Here is a 27059-nt window from a genome sequence, read left to right as displayed (position 1 = left end):
GGACGGCCCAGGGGCAAGGCAGAGTTCAAAAAGGGGAATTCGGGCAGACGGCCCGGGGGCAAGGCAGAGTCCATGGAGGGAATCTCGGGCGGACGGCCCGGGGGCAAGGCAGAGTCCGAGGAGGGGTGAACACCAGACACCCCCGGAGGCCGGTCAGGAGCCGGTGTCGGCAAGATCCCCCATGGAAGAGGACACAGGATCGGCAGGACCCCCGGCAGGAGAGCAGTCGGCGGAATACCCAACGCGACAGGACATGGAGTTGGCAGGACCCCCAGCGGAAAAGCAGTCGGCGGGACCTCCAACGTGGCAAGACATGGAGTTGGCAGGACCCCCGACAGAAGAGCAGTCTGCGGGACCTCCAACGGCTCAGGACATGGGGTTGGCAGGACCCCCGGCAGAAGAGCAGTCTGCGGGACCTCCAACGGCTCAGGACATGGGGTTGGCAGGACCCCCGGCAGAAGAGTAGTCTGCGGGACCTCCAACGGGACCAGACATGGAGTTGGCAAGACCCCTGGCAGAAGAGTAGTCTGCGGGACCTCCAACGTGACAAGACATGGAGTTGGCAAGACCCCCGGTAGAAGAGTAGTCTGCGGGACCTCCAACGGCACAGGACATGGGGTTGGCAGGACCCCCGGCAGAAGAGTAGTCTGCGGGACCTCCAACGGCAGAGGACATGGGGTTGGCAGGACCCTCGGCAGAAGAGCAGTCTGCGGGACCTCCAACGGCTCAGGACATGGGGTTGGCAGGACCCCCGGCAGAAGAGTAGTCTGCGGGACCTCCAACGTGACAAGACATGGAGTTGGCGTCGGGCGGACAGCCATCAGGACACGGGGAGCTGGCGTCGGACGGACAGCCAACCGGAGACGAGGTGCTGGAGTCGGCCGGTATGCTGACAGGACACGGGGAGCTGGCGTCGGACGGACAGCCATCAGGACACGGGGAGCTGGCGTCGGACGGACAGCCAACCGGAGACGAGGTGCTGGAGTCGGCCGGTACGTCGACAGGACTCGAGGAGCTGGCGTCGGCCAATGAGTCAGCCGGTGACGAGGAGCCGGAGTCGGGGCCATGGTTACTGGAGCCGGCACTGAAGCCGGGACCATGGCTGTAAGGTCCGGTTCTGGAGCCGGAAACATGGCTGTAAGGTTCGGTTCTGGAGCCGGAAACATGGCTGTAAGGTCCGGTTCTGGAGCCGGAAACATGGCTGTAAGGTCCGGTTCTGGAGCCGGAACCCTGGCTGGTGGGCGCGGAGCAGAAGCCTGGACCCTGGCTGTGTAAGCCAGGTAATGGAGTATGGAAGGAAAGCTGCATGGGCCGGCACTGGAGCACGGAGCAACGGCCGCTGGGTCTGGCGCTGGAGCCGGAACCATGGCTGTTGGGCGCGGAACCCTGGCCTTGCGTCTCCTAGGAGTTTTTTGGAGGCTTCGTGGACCCCCAAACTCCAGACCAGACCCCAAGAAAGGGTCAGAAAAATGAGGACTGGCTCTCAGGGCTACGTGAAAAAATCCTAAGCCACTCGGGCAACAAGCTCCAGAGCCAGGGCTTGCGAGCAACCTCCTGACGTGCCTCCTTCAACACAGCCTCTCTACCCCGTCTAGATGAGGCGCCTTTCCACGTATAAAAAATATACTCCAGAGAATATCCAAGACGTTCCGCCTGTAGCTTCAAAAGATCTGCTGGGTCCATTTTAAGGTCGGTTCGTACTGTCACGGTTTGTGAAACAAGCAGGACCCAAATGCAGATATAAACTGAACTTCCTTTATTTCAAGGCTATGAGATATATGTACAATGACAAAAACAGAACACTCACCGCAGAACTAGTCAGGGAACAAGACGAACCGACCAAGACAGACAGACAACCCAGAACTTAAATACACACAAGACTCAATCACACAACAAGACACAGGTGAGGAGGTAGGAGAAAACACAGGGGCCCAGGTGAACATAATCAGACCATTAGACACACCAGGGAAACTAATGACAAGAGGAAAACACAGGGAAAAGGACCAGACAATAAACCCAAAGGAAAACATGACATGGAAAACAGCAAAAACACCCAAACCTACAAAACTATAAACGTGACATAACATGAGAATCGTGACAGCAGTGTGTAGTTGGGTGGTCAAACAATCTAGTATTATGAATGAAGTGTGTTATATTTGGTGCAAAAGTTTGCATTTGGTAAGTGTTTATGTAGTTTTGAGTGTAGTTCTTCACTTAGCAGGAGAAATTAGGTGTTTTGCACTTTGGGTATGTGGTTTTGGGAATTGTGTTTAGTGTTCTGAGAAACTGAGCAATTTAAAAAAAAACGTGTGTTAGCAATCGAGAAAAACTGTAAATAAAAAGCACATATGGACAGAAGGTGTAAACCTATTAAATGTATAAGTAAACACATTTAGTCAAATAAAGTGACAGACTAGGCCTGTGCAGTTGGTATCAGCTTTGCCCAGCATGGGCTCCTCCATCAGGCCTGGACCTCCTCGCAGAGGAAAGACCTGCAGTCCTCTCCAAACCAACAGACAGGACAGGTTTCTCCCTGAAGTCTCTGCAGCTCTTTGGACATCACACTGTCTCAATCCGTCCACAATGAATATGAGAGGGGGGAAATGAAAATAATAAATGCTTTAGACAATAAGAAATATAAAGTTGACAGTTGAGTTGCTCAGTTTTTTTAGATTGTCAATACTATTACTGTATAACTAATATATCAGGTTAAGAGTCACATTAAAATAAAGATTGGTCTTTAAATACATTTTGTCTTTTGAATTGTTTGTCTAAAGTCAAGGATCTAGAACTGGTACTTAGTTTTAATGGTACAGTCTGGTTATTATGCTGTTTGGAGGAGGCATCACAGTTAAGAGTACTAACTAGCTACCATCACATGTACCCAGGGGCGCCGCCAGGGATTTTGGGCCCCATGAAAAGATAATCACATTGGTTACTTAAACATTTTTTTCTTAATGCTCTGAAATAGTTTAGGCCCCTGTCAGTCACGGGCCCTGAGAATCGTCCTAACTGTTCACCCCCTTACGGCGCCCCTGCATGTACCTTAGCTTCACTTAAATGTATTAAACGTATAATTAAAGAGCATCTTGCAGGTTTTCATTATTTCTACATTTATGCTTAAACTTGCTTGAAAATTACAATTAAAAAAGTAAATGCAGGATTTGATATGTTTTATGAGACATAAGGGCAGGAATTCAGAGGGAAAGGAGCAATTTTGAGCTCTGCTCTTAAAAACGGCTTTTTTTTAATGACCAGATTATACAAGTAATAAGCCATTAGTTTTTCCGTTTTTCCTCAATAACCCTCTAATTGGTGACGGGACTTCAATGCTGCGTCTGTGACGAAAAACGCGGTCGTTTGTGGCGCTCATTTTCGACCGGAGGATTTTGAGTCAAGTTATGTGATGGAGTGCAGTATGGGATATCGAAGCCAGGACCGTGTGAGGCTGATAGCTAGTGCGGTTCCGTCAATATACACAGCTCTGGCAGCAGCAGCAGCAGGCTGGAGTGAGAGCGCGGGAGCGTCGGTCAGAGATTCAGCAAAACGAAAACGTGAACTGTGCACGGTAAGTATTGTTTTTCTAACGTTTGCTAACTTCCAAATTAGTCAGTATAATGATTTCAATAATGACAAGCAAGGTGTGTTTAGTATTTATTGTTGTAAGTTAATGTTGCTAGCTTGTTAAACCCACTTGCTAAGTCATAATGGATAATGTTAGCTAGAATTGGCGTGGGGACTTTATTTGCATATCTAATGGCGCAGTTGCGTAATGTGTTTCATGTGTTTCATGTGTGTGTTTTCAAGACATTGGGAGACAACAGTACTGCAGATTCACCTACAGCCAGTGATGCTGGGCTTATAGACCCAGAGCAAGAGGTCGTCTCTCCACTGGTTCCTCAGCCAACATCTGTGCTTCACTGCGGCTCACAGTGTAACCTCAGACCTTTCCATCGTTCATCAGGTAAATGTAACACAGAAGTAGCGCGCCCATTTTACATCAAAACGCGGTAAAGACTCTGCATAGTCTTTGTACATGTTAAAAACATATTAGAAAAACATCTCAGTATGATGCAGGCTGTTACAACTCCAAGACTTGCTATGACCTCAATAATTAACAAATAAATGAATAAAAACTCTCAGCCCGAATGTCAACAAAACCTGAACATAAGCTTTGTAAAGGTAGATTGTATGGCAGGGCTGTTGTTTATGGCAGGCAGAATTATATAATATATATCTTTTTACCCTAGCTGTCCAGGTACAGCCCAGGATGGTCAGTGTGGGGTGTCAGACAGAATCTCCACTGCCCAGTCCTGCACACAGTAGAGATGTTAAGATTCACCGATTCGCATCGGTGCACCGGCATAAACGTTCAAGATGCGAGTGCACCGGTTGAAAGAGTGCACATCGGCTACAGTTTGGGTTGAACCGGGTTGAACTCGCGATGCATCGATTGCGTAGCGTCTTTGCATCGTTAAAAAAACGATTAATTCATATAATATCCCCTCATCTTGTCAACGCTCAGCAGAGACGATCTTTGATATTTGCTTCGCCACTACGGAGGCCGAGAGTCTCAGTTATCAACACACACGGAAGTTGAGGAGAAAGAGAAACACAGCGCACTGAAAAATACCTACAAATCAAACGTTTGGCAACACTTCGGATTGTTCAAGAAATACGGTGTAATAGTCCTTTATGCTATATAGTTGACCGCAGGTCATGGAGAGTAATAAGGTATCCGTAGACCTTTGTATGAGGTATCTTTATTACTTAACAGGTCTACAGCCATGATACATAGATCCGTCCTAGATGCGGACTTGCATACACACAGTATCACTCCGCAGCCGCACCCCATCAGTAACTTCCTGATGGTATATGTGCGCGGCACTATATACTACAGACGGTCAACTTGAAAAATTGCTCGCAAATTGTTAACGATGCCGAGCCGCTTTAAAGTACACAAGTAGTACGAGGAACTTAGCGACGCACATAAAGAGGCGACATGGGGTCTGCGGCTGAAAAGAGAAACCTGAAAGTTAGACATATGAGTTAAATCACTCAGTGAGGAGAGAGAGTGGTGTTTAGTTTACAGCAGCCTGTGACGGCCAATAATAATTTAAATGTCTTCCTTACTGTAAGCAGTTATGAAATACCTGTTTGTGAAAGGTTATTTGTATTATTTATTGTTCATATAGAACCCACTGCTTTCTGCTCACTGGTGAGTTAGCCTCTGAGTGTTAAGCACATCAGGCTGGCAGCTGTATGGGCATTGCACTATGGTAGCTGTTATTTGCACATTGTTAATCATGAGCAATGCATCCTTACATTGTTTAACTGTGAGGTGTTATTGTACTCTGGAGAGCTTTTAAAGGTAAAAAAATAAACGGCATGATGGGATGTGCAGTACCAAATATGTAAAGCACTTTTTTGTTAATGTAGGATTTGCTGCATATAAGGAATAAAACAAAAATCCTCTGTCGTACCATATTGAAGTATCCTTATTTTTGCATCGTGTTGAATCGCATCGTATCGCCCCGAATCGCATAATGTTGAATCAAATCGTATCGAACTGTATCGCAACAGGGGTGAATCGTATCGTATCGCATCGCCTGGTGTTTCAAATGTATCGTTAATGTATTGTATCGTGGCAACGTATCGAGATGCGCATCGCATCGGCCTCAGTGATGGAGATGCACATCCCTAGCACACAGTGATGATGAGTCATCTTCTGTAACCATGGACCACCCTGGGGATATGCCATGGAGCCCAGAGGAGGAAATGATGAGCGAGTCGTCTGACGCGTCATATTACATTACACAGGGGACACATCTCCGCTCTCTGACCGCGGGTATAGTAGAGTTGCGTTGAGTAGAGCGGTTGTGTTTTAAGGAGCTGGTATTTTTCAGTAGTTTTACATTGTATTTCACCATTTGTAATCATGGTGTAGTATTGTGTTTGTGCAGGTTGCAGAAATACCAGCCTGTCAGGACATCGAGTCCACTATTTCCCTCACAGGAAAAGAAAGCTAGCTAGCTTTCGGTCCTGGGTTCGTTTTGTGCAGACAAAGAGACGGGACTTCAATGCTGCGTCTGTGACGAAAAACGCGCTCGTTTGTGGCGCTCATTTTCGACCGGAGGATTTTGAGTCAAGTTATGTGATGGAGTGCAGTATGGGATATCGAAGCCAGGACCGTGTGAGGCTGATAGCTAGTGTGGTTCCGTCAATACACACAGCTCCGGCAGCAGCAGCACCAGGCTGGAGTGAGAGCGCGGGAGCGTCGGTCAGAGATTCAGCAAAACGAAAACGTGAACTGTGCACGGTAAGTATTGTTTTTCTAACGTTTGCTAACTTCCAAATTAGTCAGTATAATGATTTCAATAATGACAAGCAAGGTGTGTTTAGTATTTATTGTTGTAAGTTAATGTTGCTAGCTTGTTAAACCCACTTGCTAAGTCATATTGGATAATGTTAGCTAGAATTGGCGTGGGGACTTTATTTGCATATCTAATAGAGAGCCGCAGTGACGCGTCGTAAAACCCGGAAGTAAGTTAGCATTTTTAGCACTTCCGGTTCCTTCCTCAAAAAGCAATGCATTTTTTCCATAGGGTTTTGGAAAATAGCTCGAAATAAGGTCTGTGGTTGACACAAATTTAAGAGGTAATTGACGTTTTGTTCTACGAGATTAAATACATCAGCAGTGACCCCACTGGGGATTTTTGAAGAGTTTACGTGTCTGAAAAACGATGGTTGTTACCGAATGGCTGAATAGGACTACAGAAATTGTCGAGGCCGTTGTACATCATTACGCCGAACACGTAAACACTCCCGCTAAGTTTGTTTTCCCCTGTGTTCTGCTTGAAAGCAAGTACATGCCTATCTTTAGTTTCTGTATATCTATATCTGACCATTAGAATCTGTATTTTTGAAATTGTCGTTTTTAACACCGTAGTTTTACAAATTATAGAATAATTAATTACCAGTGTTTTCCAATTTTACTCGGCAGTTCGTTTCGTTGGCTAACGTTAGCTAAAGCTAGCGCTACTAGTTAGCTACGCAATGGTTTGTTGCTTTGCTTCGGTTTGCAGCCACAGGTCTTCGCATGAAACGTGCTTGTTCTATCGTTTCCCGGCCAATGTTTTCCAAAGGAGAGTCTGGATTCGTGCCATGAGGTAAGCTGACGTTACATTTTTGTCCATGTCACGGTGAAATGTAAATAATGGGTAGTGACTGTATCGCCGTTATAGAGATGGCGCTGCTGAAAAGACCGCAACACAAGTAAAGATAATGAATACATCCTATTAAAACCTGTGTGGCTTATATGATAAGTCTTATTAGTACAAGCAGCATAACGTTTCACCATGTAACTAAAGATTGTAGTCAGGGAAATCAGTTTGACATATTGAACTAATAACAAATCACCTCTGGCTGGCAGAGAACTCTCTGCTCCATAGCTTCTCTTGGACGTAAAATCACATGTACATTTTACATTTATATTCAATTTAATATTCCATCCTTCACATACTTTTGTATATATAATAACTTATATTTTGTTTTTCTTGTTATGCTGCTGCAACACAAACATTTCCCAAATTGGGATCAATACAGTAATATCTTATCTTAATTAATTAAGAAATATAACTATTATAATTAGTGTAGCAGCTGACACCTATTTTCAATATGGATTAATCTACCATTTATTTCTTTAGTTCAATTTTCATCTATAAAACTGTCAAAATAGTGAAAATGTTCACGAGACTTATCAAAGTGCAAGGTTATATATTTAGATGTTTGGTTTTAGCCTATGTACTGTATGTCTTCATGCTCTTACAGTATATGTGACGGTGTGACTTCCATGAAACTATATTTTATATCTTCCCAACAGACGAGCTGACAGAAAACCTAACACTCTAACAACCACAACATTGCAAAGGCGAGTAAATGTAAATTAAAAACAATTCACAATTTTATTACTTCTTCTTGTTTCTTGCAGTGAGGTGAAGCTGACCTTGCACTTGGTGCCAGTAAGGATGTTCCTCACGCAGGCTGAATGTTTCTCCTTCCTTACTGACACAGAAGCCCTTGATTTGCAATGCTTCACTAATTGTCATTTCCTTTGCTCCGTAGGAACACTTTACCTCAAGCACAGCGGAAGACCCTACCAGACCATCTGGAGATGCCCCCAACAATCCTGATAGGGAGAGCCACAAATCTGACTCATGGACCTGCATCTGAGTTGCAGTGGTGAATGCCCTGACGCCCTCACATTCATTCATAGTCCCCCACTGTACAGACACAACACCATCAAGGGCCTTTTGTTGCCCTAGCACCCTGGCAATAAAGGAAGCAGTCACACGCTTTGACCTCAGGACAGCTCCAAAGTTGCTGGCAGTCAACCTTCCTTTCCTGAACAAATGCCAGTTTGGGCTGGTTCGCTGACCAGTGGTAGCCACCTGAATTGCCCTCTGTTGCTCTTCAGATAATGCCATGCTTGCCACAATTGCCTCAGGTACGTGATGCCCAACAGATTTGATAATTTCAGGAACAGTAAGTGTTTCCAAGCTGTAGTGTTCCTCTTCTGGCTCGGGGGAGAGAAGCCAAGAAATTCCTGAGAACCTGCCCCCGAGTCTGTCCCTCAGCCAGTCACGATCTTCGGAGGTAGGCTCTCTTGTCAGCGGGTTAAATTAGTTATTGGTTTCAACAGTCACATTAAAACAGTTACTAAATCAGCTTACTATCACCTAAAGAACATATCTAGGATTAAAAGACTAAAGTCACAGCAGGATTTGGAAAAACGTGTCCATGCTTTTATCTTCAGTAGACTGGACTACTGCAATGGTGTCTTCACAGGTCTCACTAAAAAATCTATTAGAAAGCTGCAGCTGATTCAGAACACCGCTGCTCGAGTCCTCACTAACACTAAGAAAGTGGATCACATCACTCCTGTTCTGAAGTCTTTACACTGGCTTCCTGTGTGTCAAAGAATAGATTTCAAAATACTGCTGCTGTTTATAAAGCACTGAATGGTTTAGGACCAAAATACATTTCTGACCTCCTGCTAAATGATGAACCATCCAGATCTCTCAGGTCTTCAGGGACTGGTCAGCTTTCTGTCCCCAGAGTCAGAACTAAACATGGTAAAGCAGCGTACAGTTATTATGCTCCAAATATCTGGAACAAACTCCCAGAAACCTGCAGGTCCGCTGCAACTTACTACTTTTAAATCCAGGCTGAAGACTTTTCTTTTTGTCGCTGCTCTTAATTGAACTATTAATATCTTAGACTGCACTGTAACTTTTATCCATGTATTTTTTCTTTTAATGTTTATTTTATTAGCTTTTCTTTTTAATGACTGATTTTAAATGCCATTTTCTTAATGTCTTTCATTTTTTGTAAAGCACTTTGAATTGCCTTGTGTTGAAAAGTGCTATATAAATAAACTTGCCTTGCCTAATAAAGATTTCATGTGACACATAACATGGATTTGTTGATGGGAATGTATGTGAATAAATTAACTCTAGGTTAACGGTACTCTTGCTATCACTACTCACCGACACTATAAACCTTGTCCCTCATGCTAGCCCTGACAACACCGGTAAGCACACCTTCATCTAGGCTGCACTGTAACGTGTCCTGACTTGTAGTGGTTCTCTCCTCTATCTACACTCTTCTTGTCATCTTTGTAAAACGATATCAGACTGGTAATTGACACAGCCATGACTTCTAGTTAAATTCAGTGTGACTAAAATGAAAAGCTTTGTTAAAATATGCAAGCACGCGAAAGTCAAATTCAGCTTTATTGTCAAAAATTCTACATGTGTTATACATCCAGAAATATCGAAATATCGTTTCCCACAGTGTGACATGTATACATAAAGCAAAAAGGGCCTAGATAAACGTGGTATACATTAAACAAAACGGGCCTAGATAACCGGGGTATACAGTTTAAAATGTTAATATATTTAAAGTTTTCAAAGTGCAGTTTCAGTGCAAGTCAGTTGAAACGATCTTAAGTTGGCGTGGCGTTGAAGTCGTGCGACCCTGCTGCTGTACTGGCTTGTAGTTCGTTTATAGCATAACGTTAGCATTTTGCTTCTGCCGACTAGATTTATTATTCAAAAATTATAAAAGTAGGGTTGACATGTGGATATTATCCGGCTGAACAAAACGTGATCCATCTCTTAAATATGTGTCAACCACAGACCTTATTTCGAGCTATTTTCCAAAATCCTATGGAGAAATTGCATTGCGTTTTAGACGAAGGAACCGGAAGAAGTTTACTTCCGGGTTTAAGGACGCGTCACTGCGGCTCTCTATGGCGCAGTTGCTATTTATTTTCATGTGTAATCATGTGTTTCATGTGTGTGTTTTCAAGACTTTGGGAGACAACAGTACTGCAGATTCACCTACAGCCAGTGATGCTGGGCTTATAGACCCAGAGCAAGAGGTCGTCTCTCCACTGGTTCCTCAGCCAACATCTGTGCTTCACTGCGGCTCACAGTGTAACCTCAGACCTTTCCATCGTTCATCAGGTAAATGTAACACAGAAGTAGCGCGCCCATTTTACATCAAAACGCGGTAAAGACTCTGCATAGTCTTTGTACATGTTAAAAACATATTAGAAAAACATCTCAGTATGATGCAGGCTGTTACAACTCCAATACTTGCTATGACCTCAATAATTAACATATAAATTAATAAAAACTCTCAGCCCGAATGTCAACAAAACCTGAACATAAGCTTTGTAAAGGTAGATTGTATGGCAGGGCTGTTGTTTATGGCAGGCAGAATTATATAATATATATCTTTTTATCCTAGCTGTCCAGGTACAGCCCAGGATGGTCAGTGTGGGGTGTCAGACAGAATCTCCACTGCCCAGTCCTGCACACAGTGATGATGAGTCATCTTCTGTAACCATGGACCACCCTGGGGATATGCCATGGAGCCCAGAGGAGGAAATGATGAGCGAGTCGTCTGACGAGGAACCATCAAAAGAGCCACTGCAGCGAACTAATATTAATCTCAAGTAAGGCTTCTTTTAATTTTAGATGATGTGTACTGTATTACCAAATTGTGTCGGTCAGAAATAACAAGTGTTTTTTTTTTTTTTCAGTGCTGCTGACAAGTTCATTGTGTGCCAAACCCAGCTGATGTCCTTGTTTACCATTTGCCCTTCCTGTTGTGGGGAAACCCAGGGTAATGTGGAGCAGCAAGAGGGAACGTATATAAAGATAAAACAAGTAAGAGGATATGTGTGAATTCCACTGATGTAAAAATAAAGGTTGTATCATAACCTGTATGTAAATGTTTGTTTTATTTTATTTTTATGTTTTATCAATTCACTGTGTCTATACTTCATTAGTTTTATGGTATAATTGATTTTTGACTGACAAAGAGTTGTACTGGCAATGTTCTGCTTTTCACATCTCTTCGGTATGTGCAGCATGTGGGTATGAGCGTTTTTGGCAGAACCAGCCAATGCTGTACAGAAACATGCCAGCCTGCAACCTGTTACTGAGTGGGGCCATCCACTTTTCAGGTTGCATGGCTACCCAGACAATACGGATGTTGAAACTGTTAGGGCTTCAGTGCATCAGTGTCGGCACCTTCTTCCGCCATCAACGCCTGTACACAATCCCTACTATCGTGCAGGCCTGGCAAACTGAGCAGGCTGGGATCATCCGAGAACTGAAGGAGATAGGGGGTGGGCTAATCCTCTCTGGTGACTGCAGGTAGAACACTTCAGCTTGTATTATTGATATCAAAAAGAGGTCAAAACAATATTTAAATTACATTCATTTAGCTTTATCCAAAGCAACTTACAATAACTGCATTGCATTGTTTTTTGGGATTTAACGTCTGAATTAAACTGTTTTTGACACTCATAGGTCAGACTCTTCTGGCCATTGTGCCAAATATGGCACCAACTCCTTGATCGAGGACAGAATAAACAAGGTTTTGGATCTTCAACTTTTCCAGGTAAGTTAACGTTATCAGTCACACAAATCAGATCTGCTTTCGTCTGATGTAACACGGTTAGTGATATGACTGCATAATGTTGTTTTACAGAGCTCAGAGGTCCCAAGCAGCACCTAGTGTGAACTAGAGGGTCTGAAACGCAGCATTGACTTCATTAAGGAGCAACACATGCAAGTTTCAGTCCTTATTACGGACCGAAATCACCAGGTAAAGACACACAAGAACGAACAGACATATGTACACACAAAGATTCTTGGCGCACGATATTAACAGCAAAAAATGCATTTTCTTACTAGTTAGTAAGTAATTAAGGTGTTGTGTTTCACTCTTTAGGTGGCCAAGTGGGTGCGGGAGGAGTTGTGTCCAAGAGGAACGACTCATTTTCTTTGATATCTGGCATATTGGTAAAAGTATGTATCTTGATGTTGGTAGGTTTGATTAGGCTGAAATTTGTTTATAATTACATTTTCTTTTTTAACATTTTGTTTCTGTTGTGAAACAGGTCTAGGGAAAGCTTTGGATGCTGCTGTAAAGGAGAGGAAGTGTGAGGACCTGAAGCTGTGGAGGCCAGCCATCATCAATCACCTGTACTGGACTGCAGCTTCCACTCCTGATGGAGATCCAGATGTGATGGAAGCCAAGTGGCAAAGTATGGTGAATCATGTTCAGGACATCCATGAACACGGCACTCCTGCATTTCCCTGCTGTGCACATCCACCTATGGAGGGAGAAGCAAGGGACAAGGAGTGGCTGGAACCAGGTAACGTACTCTGTACACTGTGTTGCTGAAACATCTTAGTCGTCCAAGTGCTTGTTGGTGCTTAGTTTATTTTGGTTCCAGAGCACTCCATCAATATATAACCCACATATGAAACATAGGCTACAGGTCAATATCACCTTAGCTGAACTGTCAATAGGCTACCCCAAAACATATACTTAGATACAAATACCTAATTTTGAGTTATTTAGACACAATTAACACTTATAGTTTCATGTCTTGTTACATAAGAATAGATCATATGTGTTAAGTGTTATTATGGGAGAATTACTATTCTTGTGGTACTAGTGCCTTATTGGCCCATATTGAGCAGCGCATATTAAGACCAAAACTCATGTACAACAACTTCCTTACTTGCAATAAATAAGCACCAATTAGAGGGTTATTGAGGAAAAACGGAAAAACTAATGGCTTATTACTTGTATAATCTGGTCATGCAGAATAAGGCATTAATAAGTGTTTTATAATGACTAATAAAGAGCCAATATACTGCTAATATGCATGTTAATTAAGAACTAGTTGATGGTCAATTTGTGTACCTTAATATAAAGTGTTACCAAAAGTGGTTATCCGTAATTTGATATGATTTTGTAAGTAGCTACAAGCTAGCTTGATTCTGCAGTAAACATTGACCTACAGCTAACTGAAAGGTATCTAATTCAAATGTTATATGTCATGTCTCAATAACAAAATACATTTTCAAAACTTAACTTTGATTCTTGTTTTTAATTATATTTGTTATTGGTTAAAGATAATTATAATTGTAATTGTGTTATTAATTATATATATTTACAAAGAGAAATGTGAACAGATTATTTTCCAAAAAAGCTTGCTAAACGGTTTTTATGATGAAAATGTATTATTTTACAAACAGGAGCTTGCCAAATATATATGATAATAGTAACACAACTATTCATTTACTATTGGCCCAAAAAGGATTGGGCGATATGAGATATAAAAATAATTGTCAAAATAAACCAATAATACAATTTAACTTGTCATCTGGTATGTGATTGGCTCTCATCAAGAATATTATATTACGCAACGTTAACCTTTCATCAAAATGTTTTCTTATAGCGGCACCTTGTGGCCATTAGAGGAAGTGTGACTTTAATTTGAACAGTAAACACAACACATTTTTTTTAAAGCACCTCAGCAGACTTTTATTGTGAAATGCTGTGAGAGCTGTGTGTGACAGTGCCCCCTGCTGCAGTTCATTCCTGGATGACGCTCTCTGTGGAGCTTACCACTACTCCATCCACAACCTCCTCTGTCACCGTGACGTATTTGGTGATAGTCTTAGAGGTACTGACAGACTCGGAGAAAGAACCCGAACCAGAGCCCGAACCAGAGCCCGAACCAGAACTTGATATGGCGGAGGACATGGTGGAGGAGGAGGAGGAGGAGGAGACGCTGCAGGAGAAGAAAGTAATTTTGAGCCGGTACTTTTATCCTTTAGATTTTTAATCAACCGTAAGAATTCTTATTTGGTTAGTGTGCAGAAAGGATTTGTGGTTGTAATGTAAAGTAAAATAAAAAATAAAAAGGATATCTATTAACACGTTCCCAAATATGTTTCATGAACTTGTTTTTACATCCTTTACTAAAGGATGTTTTTATGGAGGGTCTACTAAAGTTTAGTAGACCCTCCATAAAAACGCGGGCTAAAATCCTTGATTATGCGAGCTAAAATCCTTCATTATGCGATTAAACATGCAGGGTTTTTATGTGATTTTATGTGGTGAAATTGCAGGAAGTTACGAAATATGCGGAACGTTGCGAAAAATAATAGATTTTTTTTCCAATATCGGGCCGTCTTATTTATTCTCTCTCTCACACAACCTGCCACTAACATTAAACCCCTTTCCTATTCAATTAAACACATTCAATGTTTATTTATTGTAAAAGCAATGGGGCTATTTTGATCACACTCTCTCTCTCTCACACACACACACACACACACACACACACACACACACACACACACACACACACACACACACACACACACACACACACACACACACACACACACACACACACACACACACACACACACACACACACACACACACACACACACACACACACACACACACACACACACACACACACACACACACACACACCATACTTGCCAACCTTGAGACCTCAGAAATAGGGAGCAATTCAAAATGCAAAATGGGGGGGGGGGGGGGGGGGGGGTGCTAGTTTATCGCCGGAGCTGTTAGATTAACATTAACATGCTTATTGTAGTTCTAAGTGCAGCCTGTAGCACCATCCTTGATGGAGCATATGTGTGGGCAGGAAAGGAGTGAGCAGAGAGTAGAGTAGTTGTCGATTCTTGTTCTGTTTTCTGTGACTATCTGCCTCACCCTGTCAGACTTTCAAGAGACGTGTTACCATGGAAACCAAACAATGGCGTAGCTGTATTAAAGTCCGAGTGGAAACAGTCCTGAGCTATCGGATTTTGTCAGAAATCGGGAGAAATATGACCCCGGGAGGAAACCGGGAGAAGGCAATGAAATCGAGAGTCTCCCGCGAAAATCGGGAGGGTTGACAAGTATGACACACACACACTTCTCCGCCTCATTCTGTTTTCATTTACTCGTTCGTTATCTGACCAGCTTCAATCTTGTAGGCTACTCACCTCGTTTCTTGTAGCACTCGAAAGGGTTTTGGAGGTTGATGCCTCGGTGAACGTGAGTTGTTTGGCTTTCTTGTCCGCAGCAGCAGAAAGCATTTTCGAATGTTTGAATGAATCAAAGTGGGTCGTCAACATATTTGTCAACCCTCCCGATTTTCGCGGGAGACTCCCGATTTCATTGCCCTCTCCCGGTTTCCTCCCGGGGTCATATTTCTCCCGCATTTCTCCCGATTTCTGACAAAATCAGATTTACTCAGGACTTTTTCCACTCGGACTTTAATACAGCTACACTATTGTTTGGTTTCCATGGAAACACGTCTCTTTAGTAGCGCACGCAACTGAAAGTCTGAGAGGGTGAGGCAGATAGTCACAGAAAACAGAACAAAAATCGACTACTACTCTACTCTCTGCTCACTCCTTTCCTGTCCACACATATGCTCCATCAAGGATGGTGCTACTGGCCGCAAGGCATTGCACTTAGAACTACAATATAAGCATGTTAATGTTAATCTAACAGCTCCGGCGATCCACTAGCACCCCTCCCCCCCCAATTTGCATTTTGAAATGCTCCCGATTTCTGAGGTCTCAAGGTTGGCAAGTATGGTCGTCACCGTCTATTTTCTCTAAGACTTATGCTCCAACACACAGTTGCAGAAATGTTGGTCGGTAAATGAGATGGATCAGATTTTTTCATCTTGGTGTTTTCTCTCTCTCGTGTGAGTTCCACACAGTCACTCTACAGTGTTGTTTACCTTCTGTGATGCGCGAGCTGATAACATTGTGTCATCATCATCACTACTTCACATCAAGACGAGTTAACTTTTTTTTTTCTCGACTTTGTGTGGAAAAATGCAGGGATTATGCGGCCTTTTGATAAATATGCGGCCTTTTAAAAATCTGAGCCATTTTGCTGATTATGCGGTAAATTCTGCGATCACATGATCACGTTTTTCTGGAGGGTCTACTTTACGACATTTCTGAGCTAGTGGTCAGATGTCTGTTAAAATAGTTAATTCTCACCCGCCGCCGACGTCCTCTCCGTCCAGCAGCCTCCTGTACTCGGCGATCTCCATCTCCAGACGGGTCTTGATGTCCAGCAGCATCTGGTACTCCTGTCCCTGGCTCTCCAGGTCAGCCCTGAGCTGCATGAGCTGCTCCTCCATGCTGCTCACCTGGCTCTGGTAGCCTGACAGCTTCATGGAATAGCGGTTCTGAGTCTCAGCCAGCGTGTTCTCCAGTGAGGATTTCTGGAGAAGCACAGAGAAACACTTGGTTAGTTTGTCAACCCACAGTAGGAGATGTAAAACATAGAGGATGTTACATGACAAAGAAAGAAAGAACATCAGTGATGTGACGCTCACCATGCTGAGCTGTGACTGCAGCTCGATCTCCAGCGCCTGCAGCATGCGCTTCAGATCTGTGAGCTCCGATTTGGACGTGTTGGTGACTTCGGTGCTTTCAGCCACTTGTTTCTGTAGTGACTCTGTCTGTATGCAAACCCAATTTATTAGTACGAATTTGTGAAGTATTTACTGAACATAGCCTGAACTAATACTAATGTCACTCAATAGATCCGCCATCAGCTTTAGCTGTTAGCTCCAAAAATGGGCGCCATAAAACAAAAACATACATTTTAGAAACTTAAAATAATTTTCTAATTTGACTAAACTTTGTGTTGAAATAATGTTAGCTAGCTAACATCATACACTTTTAATCTGTAAATAAAATATAGCCGACTTCTGTTTCAACTAGTAGTAACACCATTTAAATATCTCACTCAGTTTTGCTTTTGGTAATTTAAAAGTTAAATGTTACAAGAACAGATGTTTTAAAATAAAGATAACAGTTTTTTTATATTTGGACACTCGCCAAAAGTTAGCTGCATGCTAACCAACCCTAGTCTCCCCATCCACTCATCTCACCATCGGTTAGTGAAAAAATAATCCCTTCCTTACCTTTCCTTTAAACCACTCCTCCAGTCCTTTGCGGTTTTTGGCGGCATCGGCTTCGTACTGCTCCCTCATCTCCTCCATTATCTTATTGAGGTCCACACCTGGGCCCGCGTCCACCTCTACATTCACCTGGCCACTCAAGTTTTGTCTCATTGCTAGGAGCTCCTGCAGGGAGAGGAGAGGAGAAAACAGGAAACAAGTAGATAAGAGTGGTGCTGCAAGACGTATTTTTGGCCCTGAAGTGAGCAATTTCCCAGTTCCCTACACAAAAAGACAATTTAGAAACGTGTTAGCAACTGTCTGAGTGCTCACGGACCTCTTCATGGTTCTTCCTGAGGAATATCAGCTCCTCTTTCAGACCCTCGATCTGCATCTCCAGGTCTGACCGGCTCATGGTCAGCTCGTCCAGGACTCTCCTCAGGCAGGCGATGTCCGCCTCCACCGATAGACGCATGGACAGCTCGTTCTCATACCTTCAGGAGGACAATGCTTTTTTAATTTCTTAATCTTTTCCTATCCAAAAATGTACCTCTGCTTTAAGGGGCCCTATATTCCCTCTGGAGGGAACTTTGAATTTGTAGCCTTTGCAGACCATTTAAATGCACACCTTCCTATAGAACACACTACAGGAAGGGGAAAGACCCCAAAATGCATAATAGGGCCTCTTTGAGGTGTTTTTGAATGTTCTGAAAACGTATTATAAGCTCATGAGGGGGGAATAACAGCTTCCCAATACCGGAAATTGGGAACTTTCAAGAAAACACTTGGGTGCACCAATTGCCTTTTGAAGCGGTCTGCAATTAGTACATGAGTGACGTTTTATTTTATAAATGATTTCACGTACTTGAGCCTGAAGTCGTCGGCAGCCAGCTTGGCGTTGTCAATGGAGAGCAGTGGTGTAGTGGTCCCTGGAGAAGTGGGTATACTCTTAGTTTTGCAAATTGTTTTAAGCAGCCCATAGTGCAAAGGATTATCGCCCTGTTTTATAGTGACATACTCTATTTAGTTCACCCCAAAAATATTAACACAGTATAGTTACTCAGTATTACTTACACACAGTGGTGGACAGTAACGAAGTAAATGTAATTCGTTACTGTACTTAAGTACTTTTTTGAAGTATCTGAACTTTACTTAAGTATTTCCATTTTGGGGGACTTTTTACTTTTACTCCACTACATTTCAAAGTAAAATATCTTACTTTTACTCCACTACATTACGGGACATCTGTCGTTCCTTCTCATGAGTGAATTATTTGTTATATAAATAAGCAGAGCGTTCCACAAGGTTTAGGAGTGTGTTTATGGGAATCTTTTACCATTCTTCCAGAAGCGCATTTGTGAGGTAATTTAACCAAGAGATTTTGGACAATTCCATACTCCCAACTTTGAAAACAGTTTGGGAATGGCCCCTTCATGTTCCAACATGACCGTGCACCAGTGCACAAAGCAAGGTCCATAAAGACATGGATGACAGAGTTTGGTGTGGATGAACTTGACTGGCCTGCACAGAGTCCTGACCCCAAACCAATAGAACACCCTTGGGATGAATTAGGAGCACAGCCTGAGAGCCAGTCTCTTCAAACAACTTCAGTTGCCGCTTCTGGAAGAATGGTCAAATATTTCCATAAACACACTCCTAAAACTGGTGGAAAGCCTTCCCATAAGAGTTGAAGCTGTTATAGATGCAAAGGGTGGACCGACGTCATATGAAACCCTATGGATTAAGAATGGGATGTCACTTAAGTTCATATGCACATCAAGGCAGGTGACCCAATACTTTTGGCAATATAGTGTATATATATATATAAATAAATATCACCACAAATATTGAATATCATCATTCAAATAATTCAACAATAAATTCAAAACGATATGTTACAAAACAACAATATATAGTTAACAATGAACAAAAATATATACATTTTACAACATATCCATGAAAACCAAAGTGACTCTCTCAACCCAGTGCTGGGTTTCTAAGTAAGTGCTCATATTACAGTATTTTCCAGACAGACTTGCTTTCTGCAGGAGTTTTCACACCGCATTGCCTTGAACGCATAGAAGTGGCAGCACGGTGTCTCTTCAACCAGGTCCTCATATACTTTTGAGGATCAAACATAGAAGTAGGGGGGCCGTTGATATTAATCATCATCAAGTTTGCTATGTTTGAGATCAGTAGTACAGCCCTTTTGTCTGAGCTTATATTGTTCATAAGGCTAAAGTTCCTCTCACACTCTGCTGTGCTGACAGGGAATGTCTTCATACAGTTCATGAGTGGTTTTAGGTCCTTGGGCTCACTATTGGGCTCTTCCAGTAGGTCTCGCATCCCATTCAGTGCTTGGTCTGTGCACAAGTGAAATCGCTTGCACAGTCGCTTAACCTGGTCTTCACCATGGCGAATGCTGGGGTTTGATGGCCATTTACTCTGATCAAGGATGCTGAAGTCCTTGATGACCGCATCTTCGAAAGACAAGCGTTGCTCAAGATTGTTCACAAGGCTTTGTAAGAACTGGCCTGGATTGATTGACTTCAGCTTTGCATTTCCTACTAGAGCTATAGAGCGATACTCCCCAGCCTCTTTTGCCTCTAAAGCCTCACAGTATTTTTCACCTGGACTCTCTTTGAAAGACTGTATCACTCTGATTGAGCGTTTCAGCAGATGCTCTGCTCTGAGGAGAGTTATAGAATGAGCTTGAAGCTCCAGTGACAGGACACTTAGTTCATGGAGAGTGTCATACATGAGCCCAAGGTCACAGATAAATTCAGGACTTTGAAGACGGTATAATAAACCTCTGTACATTTGTTTCTCTTTGGTGGACCTCATCTCATCGGAAGACGCATTCTTAAAGTGCTGCACAAGACCTCCCAGGGATGTCCACACAGCACGAACAGTACGAAAGCTACTGTCTACCCAGCGTACATCTAAAACTCTGCCAATGCGAAGAAGTTGTGAGCCTACTTCAGCTGCTGCATCTTTGAGTTCACGCTCATTTTTGTTCGACATACTATAAAGTGAATATAGCTTCTGCATAAATATTTTAAAGTGGTTGACACCCGTCACCTCATCAACAGCATTTGACACAGCTAGTTCCAGCCTATGGTTCATACAGTGCAACACAAAGAGCCTTGGGAATCTCGAGGTCAACCTGGTTGCTACTCCTGACTTCTTTCCTAGCATGACACTGGCTCCATCAGACACAAATGTTACCCAGTTTTCAAGAAGCCACTCTTCATTAAACAGGTGAGGAAAGCCTGTTCTATGCCATCTGCTCTCTGATTGTCTAATTCAACTAGATCAAGGAATATGAACTCAGGGCTTGCTCCTTCAATTGACGCTTTTACAGAAACTGTCATGACAGGTTTGTGACTTAAAGAAGAGGCCTCGTCAATAAGGACAGCTAACTTCGTGGATGATGCTATTATGTTACTCACAATTTTGCTCTGCATCTCACTGGCAACATGTTGTATGATTTGTGTTGCACTGTAACGTGAATGAAGTATTGAGCCCATCTTAACACCATTCAGTTCCTGCAGCTCAATGAGGCTCTCATGGTCAGAAAAGGGTCTGTTCTTTTTGGCCAAATGGTAGGCTGTTCGGAACACAGCATCAGTTTCCTTCTTGTAGGGCTCAGTCATAACCTCCACTGCATTCTCAATGGCCGATTCTTTTTGTTGTTCTGCCACCTTCACAGCCTGAGAGTGTGCCTTGGACAAAGCATGTTTCCTGATCTTATTTCTCAAGACTGACAGACTTGTTTCTCTACTTCCCTGAGAAGACACTTGAATTTCAAAGTTCATCCATTCTCTTGAGAGTGATACACCTTGCTCCTTGTTGATCCCAATGGAGTTCACACTGCTACAAACCAGACATCCTGTGAAGCATAAACATACAATGTAACTACTGTATCCACAGCTGTATGTGTGCATGGTCTATTTTTCCCATATACATAAAAGGACACACACACACACGCACACAATATTAATGTGTGTCCACTGTTTCAGAAGCTACCTAAACTAACAAGATACCTAAACTTACCAAGTTTTTTGTTTTTGGATCCCAACCAGGGGTTCTTGGATTTAAAATCCTCTTTTTGATTGACAGTCCACAGGTCAGGCCAGTCATTATTGATGTCTAAGGGAAGAACAACAAAAGTGATTGAATTATAGGCTATAAAAGGGGAACAATGACCATAACCTATTCAAAAGTGTAAAGTTGTCACCTTCATAATCTGCATTATTAGATTTTTTCATTTTAGCCCCCAAATAGTCAAATAGTCAATTACACAGGGCCTAGCTGTAGCTTTATCCATGGCTGTGTCAATACAAAGTGTGAAGAAAAGGCGTTATGACGTGACTCAATGTTGCACACAAATTAGACCTAAACACAGACAAACCTTGTGCCCTTTTCAACCAGGTCCTTGGTAAACAACAGCACGTTTCCTTTCGTGAGGAAGACGCACTTTTAAACTTTTACCGTCATATACGTCTTTTACTTCCTACCGCATCCTGCCTTCAAAATAAAAGTACCCGTTTTCATAATGTATCCAAATTCGTGGATTCCACGTAGCGTTGCTATGCCCGAATCTGGCTGTGCGTCGCACAAGGTCAAAATGCCCTTGCTATTTTTAAGCTGTTGGCTGAAACAACAGTCGCCAAAGTAACACAGATATAAGACTTTATTCAATCCTAAAAGAGATAGATCGGCGGGATAAATGGCTGTCTTTAATTAGAAGAGACCACTGGCAGCCAACATCTACCCTCAGATTGTGCAGTCTCCTATAAATTAGCACTAGCTACATTTGACCTCAAATTATGTAGCTGCTAGTGCTAGCTAGCTAATTTTTTATCTCCATTTGACAGGAAAACACTGACAATCCAAAACACTAATCTTCAGTTGCCACAGCTAATGTTACAATTAAGCAGATAGCTGTGTCACGTCACCAAACACACGATGATCTTAGCATTATGTTAGCTAACGTTAGCTAAGCGCTAACGTTCTTCAGATTGCGTGGTACCTAGCTATGCTCTTGAAAAGCCTTCAGGCTATCTCTGTTGTATGGGGATGGATTTTGTGTACAAGATAAATGTAAATGTCGGGAAAATAAAGTTGGGGCAGACACTTAGCATAAGGGACACAATAAAGTTCAGAGTAATAAATATGGATTGCAGCAAATAATGGATGTATTTTCCAAATGTCTTTCTGTCTCACTAAGGTGTGCTGTGCTCATTGCCATGAAGCTATAATAGCTAACTAGCGCCACTAGAATCAGAAATACTAAATTTAAACAAAAATAATGCTATTACTACTTTTATGTTAGTATATATGACTACCTAGCTATTATTTGTTACACAAATCTTAAAATATAGAAGTGAGACCCACCGTTATTGTCGTCTTCATCTCCTTCCCTGTCAGCATCCTCTTCAACGGATGAGGGGGACGGAGGGAGCGCAGGTGTTGGGCTGATGTCAGGGCTGATGATAACAGGGCTATCAGCTAACAGCTCCGGTGTTCTAGCCTCACTATCTGTAGCTGAGCTGCTGGCCGATGTAGTTCCACAAGGATGTTTATTGTAAAAGGAAATTTTAGTCTGAATGGCTCGCTTCATTCTAACAGTTCATACAATTTTTGTAATGGCAAATAGTTGAAAGTAAATTAACATTTGTCTATATGCAGTTTTTTTCCCTTATTAAGACCCGCCCTACTCTGCCTCTGATTGGTTTTTAATCAGTTCTCGCGCTGAAAACCTGACCAATCTAACCAGCGAAGGCCCGTCTACACTACAGGCATGAAAAAATCTTGAAGCTAGGCGTGTCTGAAGCTTGGCGATTTTTTGCGAGCAACCAATCACATGAATCTCCCGCCCCCGACATACAAAGCAATAGCAATGTTAAAACGAAGTAAACTGGATATAAACTCTCCAAACAGGCGAAAAAACTATCAGTTTCACCCACTGTCTCTGCCACCTCCCTCCATGCCTGGTTCCTCCGGTTTGTATCCCGGTAAATAGTTTCGGTCGTAAAGAACCGGGTGATTTGCTACCGTAATATCTCGTTTGGAATATGAGGAAATGAACTGCGGTCTGGCTCTCCCAGCTTGTACGTGGTTTGATTGGCTGAGCTTGCACTGGCGGGATTTGCATAAACGGAATTTGATTGGCTGATGCCAAGCATCGAGCCTCAAAAGTTGAACATTGTTCAACTTTTGATGCCGATAGATGCTCGTGATGCTTGCAAAGCCATGCCATGCTCCCCACAATGCAGTTCGGCGAAGATTACAAATCTTCTACGTCACCCCATTCAAGTGAATGGGCGAAGCGTTGAAAGCATTTTTTGATGCCTGTAGTGTAGACGTACCAGGCAGAGTAGGTTTGTGTCATGAGTCTTCACAGTACTATGAAATGACATTGAGCCACTACTAAATAATGCGCACCAGCGGTGATTGAGAAGTGGGTATACGCCATGCTGTCTGAAAAATAAGTGGGTATACGCCGTATACCTGCGTATACCCTGGACTACACCACTGATGGAGAGGTAAATGCTACCATTAACCGAGGTAGCATCTAGGATCTAGAAGATAAGAAAAAACAGAAGAAAGAAATGCGGTTTTAAATGGATTGGACGGCATGTTACTCAGCAGATTGAGTTGCTGTCCACCAATAAGAGAGTCAGCGGTTCGATCCCTGGGCCCTGCAGCAACATGTCAAACCCCAAATTGCTCCCAATGGCAACAGTGTGACATAGATTACAATTCTGCATTTATGTTGGAGTAACTGAATATAAACTATGTTTCCCTCAAATTGAGATCTAATTTCTATCTTTCAAAGTGCATACTGTTGCATGCTTTATGCATACTGTACATCACAGAGGTAAGCTGCAATTTATAATTGATTTGACTTTAAGAGTAAAGGTTAAAGGAGATTTATCTTTATCAGCTTAAAGATTTGGATGTGTTGACTGTTGTTTAGCTCATTATTGAATCAACAGGTGACGCTGACATGTGACTTTTCAAACTTTTACACCCTTTTAAAATGTCTCTTCTTCTTGTGTTGCACAATGAGAAAAGTGTCCTGTTACACTATCTTGTTAGTTGCAGTCTTGTCCATATATTGTAGGATAAGTCGCATACGTGAAAACAATTCACCATCATGTCATTTTTACGACTACTTAAGCCTTTTACAGAACTCCTCTTACAGTAATCTGATATATTTTTTCCAAACAACTAATCAAGATGATAACGGAATAAGCGTTAGTTATCATACCATCGTACGATAGGTCTTCAACATACACGTGACCAAATGTTGAGGGGATGCCTACCTTTCCCTGCAGCTCTGCGATGGTGGCATAGAAGGCGCTGTAGTCTCTGGAGGACGGGGATGTCTTGCTCTCCAAGAACTGTCTGATCTTCAGCTCCAGTTCGGCGTTGGCCGCCTCCAGTTTGCGCACCTTCTCCAGGTAGGTTGCCAGACGGTCGTTGAGATTCTGCATGGTTGCCTTCTCGTTGGCGGAGATGTCCATGCCACCACCGCCACCACCACCACCTCCACCTCCTCCACCGCCGAAGCTTACATGCCTGCCCCACCTCCACCTCCACCTCCAGAGGCGAAGGAGTACATGGCTGCCCCACCTCCTCCGCCTCCTCCACCTAAATTAAAGCCATAGGCACCACCACTTCCACTGCCAGAGGAGATTTTCACAGAGGAGCCTCCAGCACCACCGTACATGGAGCCACTGGTGTAACCCCGAGATCCACCGGACTGGATACTGCGAACAAGGCCAAACGACATTTTGCCTGCAGGTGAAGGAGGAATATCTGCCTGCTTCAAATTCAGAGGAGAAAGTGAAGAGCTCAGAGCGGCTGCTTTTCTTTAATACTTTTTGAGGAGGTTGGAGGAGGAGTGAGGATGGCGAGATCGTGCCAAGCCTTCGTAGGAGGAGACACCTGTCCTTGTTTAACTCGGCAGGAAGGCTAATAGCTGTGGGTGTGTCTGGGATATCCACCCATCACACTTTACATCCACCTGCATTGCCATCATGCCAACTCAACATCAATAGAGCTAAAGGGCGAGTTCAGACATGGATGACATTTATATCTAAAATCCCCTCCCAGCATTAAAAACCACATAAAGTATCAGTAGCAGTCATTTCCAAAACATCCTTGGATCATCTTTCACTTTTTACGAGTGCAGTGTTGGGTAACTCTTGGTTACTGAGTAGTGAAGAAGGACACTAAACCTCAGTTTGATCAGTCTTTGTGAGCTGCCTAATCTTAAGCAAACAGATTGATTATATTCCGTCAAGAATGCAAAAGATCCTCCAAAGAGGCCCGGAAATGTGTTCCCTGCATTGAGGATTTAGAGCTTATTGCACTTAAAAGGTGCTGTGGGGTATTTTATTAAAACATCTTGTGAACAAGCTTTGCCAATAAGATGTTGTTTGGTGAGCCTTAACAGGATAATAAGAATACAGTGGAGGAATTCATATTAGTATGATTACTACACTTAATTTGTATTGTCTGTAACACTTTATATTAAGGTACACAAATTAACCATCAACTAGTTGTTAATTAACATGCATATTAGCAGTATATTGGCTCTTTAGTAGTCATTATAAACACTTGACCATGACCACTGCATGACCATATCCTACAAGTAATAAGCCATTAGTTGAGAGTTTTTCCTCAATAACCCTCTAATTAGTGCTTATTTATTGAAAGTAAGGGAGTTGTTGTACATGAGTTTTGGTCTTAATATGCTCTGCTCAATATGGGCCTAATAAGGCAGTAGTACACCAAGAATAGTAATTCTCCCATAATAACACTTAACCAATATGATATATTCTTATGTAACAAGACATTAAACTATAAGTCTTAATTGTGTCTAAATAACTCAAAATTAGGTATTTATATCTAAGAATATGTTTTGGGGTATTGACAGTTCAGCTACAGTATAGCAAGGTGATATTGACCTGTATGTTTCATATTTGCACATTTATATATTTGTAAAATTTGTACTGAAGGTTAGACTGAAAAAACCGGGTACATGAAGTTGGAGAAAGTGAACTGAATAGCACGGCAGTAGACAGAGGCGCGGGAAGGTATTACGGGCACTATAGAGCATGCACAAAAGCGCGAGCACACACACTACAAAGATGTAAAATATTATTTTACCAACAATGTGGAATTTATTGGCTACATATTACACAGATTATGCACGGCTGCAGCAGCAATCATAGGCGGGCGCGTGAGGCTCAGGTTTGGGAAGGCTAAATAACTTTTTTTTACCTGGCGCTGCCCGCCCCCGGCGTCTATAGAAAATAGATCCACTCAGTGAAAGCACCGCCTGCTGACCAATCAGAGCTCAGAGTGCGGAGTTTAAATCTATCAAGTCATATTACAGAATAAAGGAAATACAGTTTAAACTGCCGTTGCAGAGAAGACGCCGACGTGTCGCACTTATCATTCATACCACGCTGATATCACATCATCAATCAGATCATCGATCATATAATATCACGATATTTCCTTATCTGAGTCAGCTTCTCGAGCCGTATCTGGCCGTGCATCCAGTGTTCGAATTACCCATTTGCTTTCGGGGGAGCCCTATTTTTCAGTACACATCCTGCTACTAAATATATCACACGCACGCTCTGTTGACTGGCGCAGCAGCGCGGATTTGATCAATTGCTATAAAATCACTCTGCTACTACTA

General features: G+C 42.7%; 2 protein-coding genes across 2 annotated transcripts; one reads left to right on the top strand and one right to left on the bottom strand.

Moving 5' to 3' along the window:
- Positions 1-1741: 1741 nt before the first annotated feature.
- Positions 1742-25151, bottom strand: LOC307015549 (keratin, type I cytoskeletal 13-like). The gene is given in 9 exon segments (XM_079644230.1): positions 1742-2564; positions 12562-14167; positions 16422-16648; positions 16763-16888; positions 17357-17518; positions 17670-17826; positions 18198-18280; positions 24667-24918; positions 24921-25151. Coding segments are annotated over 8 exon segments (1422 nt in total). The 5' UTR covers positions 25137-25151; the 3' UTR covers positions 1742-2564; positions 12562-13968.
- LOC307015544 (uncharacterized protein) lies at positions 2578-12054 on the top strand. The gene is made up of 7 exons (XM_079644218.1): positions 2578-3568; positions 3808-3964; positions 5964-6319; positions 10373-10529; positions 10816-11023; positions 11111-11237; positions 11441-12054. Exons 1-7 carry the CDS (start codon positions 3407-3409, stop codon positions 11513-11515), a joined length of 1242 nt encoding a protein of 413 aa, XP_079500344.1. The 5' UTR covers positions 2578-3406; the 3' UTR covers positions 11516-12054.
- Positions 25152-27059: the final 1908 nt, after the last annotated feature.

This window comes from Notothenia rossii, assembly GCF_949606895.1.
Source record: "Notothenia rossii genome assembly, chromosome: 8".
NCBI classification, from domain to species: Eukaryota; Metazoa; Chordata; class Actinopteri; order Perciformes; family Nototheniidae; genus Notothenia; species Notothenia rossii.
This window is presented reverse-complemented; position numbering and strand designations above follow the sequence as displayed.

Excerpts from the sequence above, each read along its gene's own strand:
- LOC307015544 (XM_079644218.1), top strand. The coding sequence starts at position 3,407 with ATGGAGTGCAGTATGGGATATCGAAGCCAGGACCGTGTGAGGCTGATA. Across the intron at positions 3,569-3,807 it reads GAAAACGTGAACTGTGCACG|ACATTGGGAGACAACAGTAC; the intron begins GTAAGTATTGTT and ends TGTGTTTTCAAG. Across the intron at positions 6,320-10,372 it reads GAAAACGTGAACTGTGCACG|ACTTTGGGAGACAACAGTAC; the intron begins GTAAGTATTGTT and ends TGTGTTTTCAAG.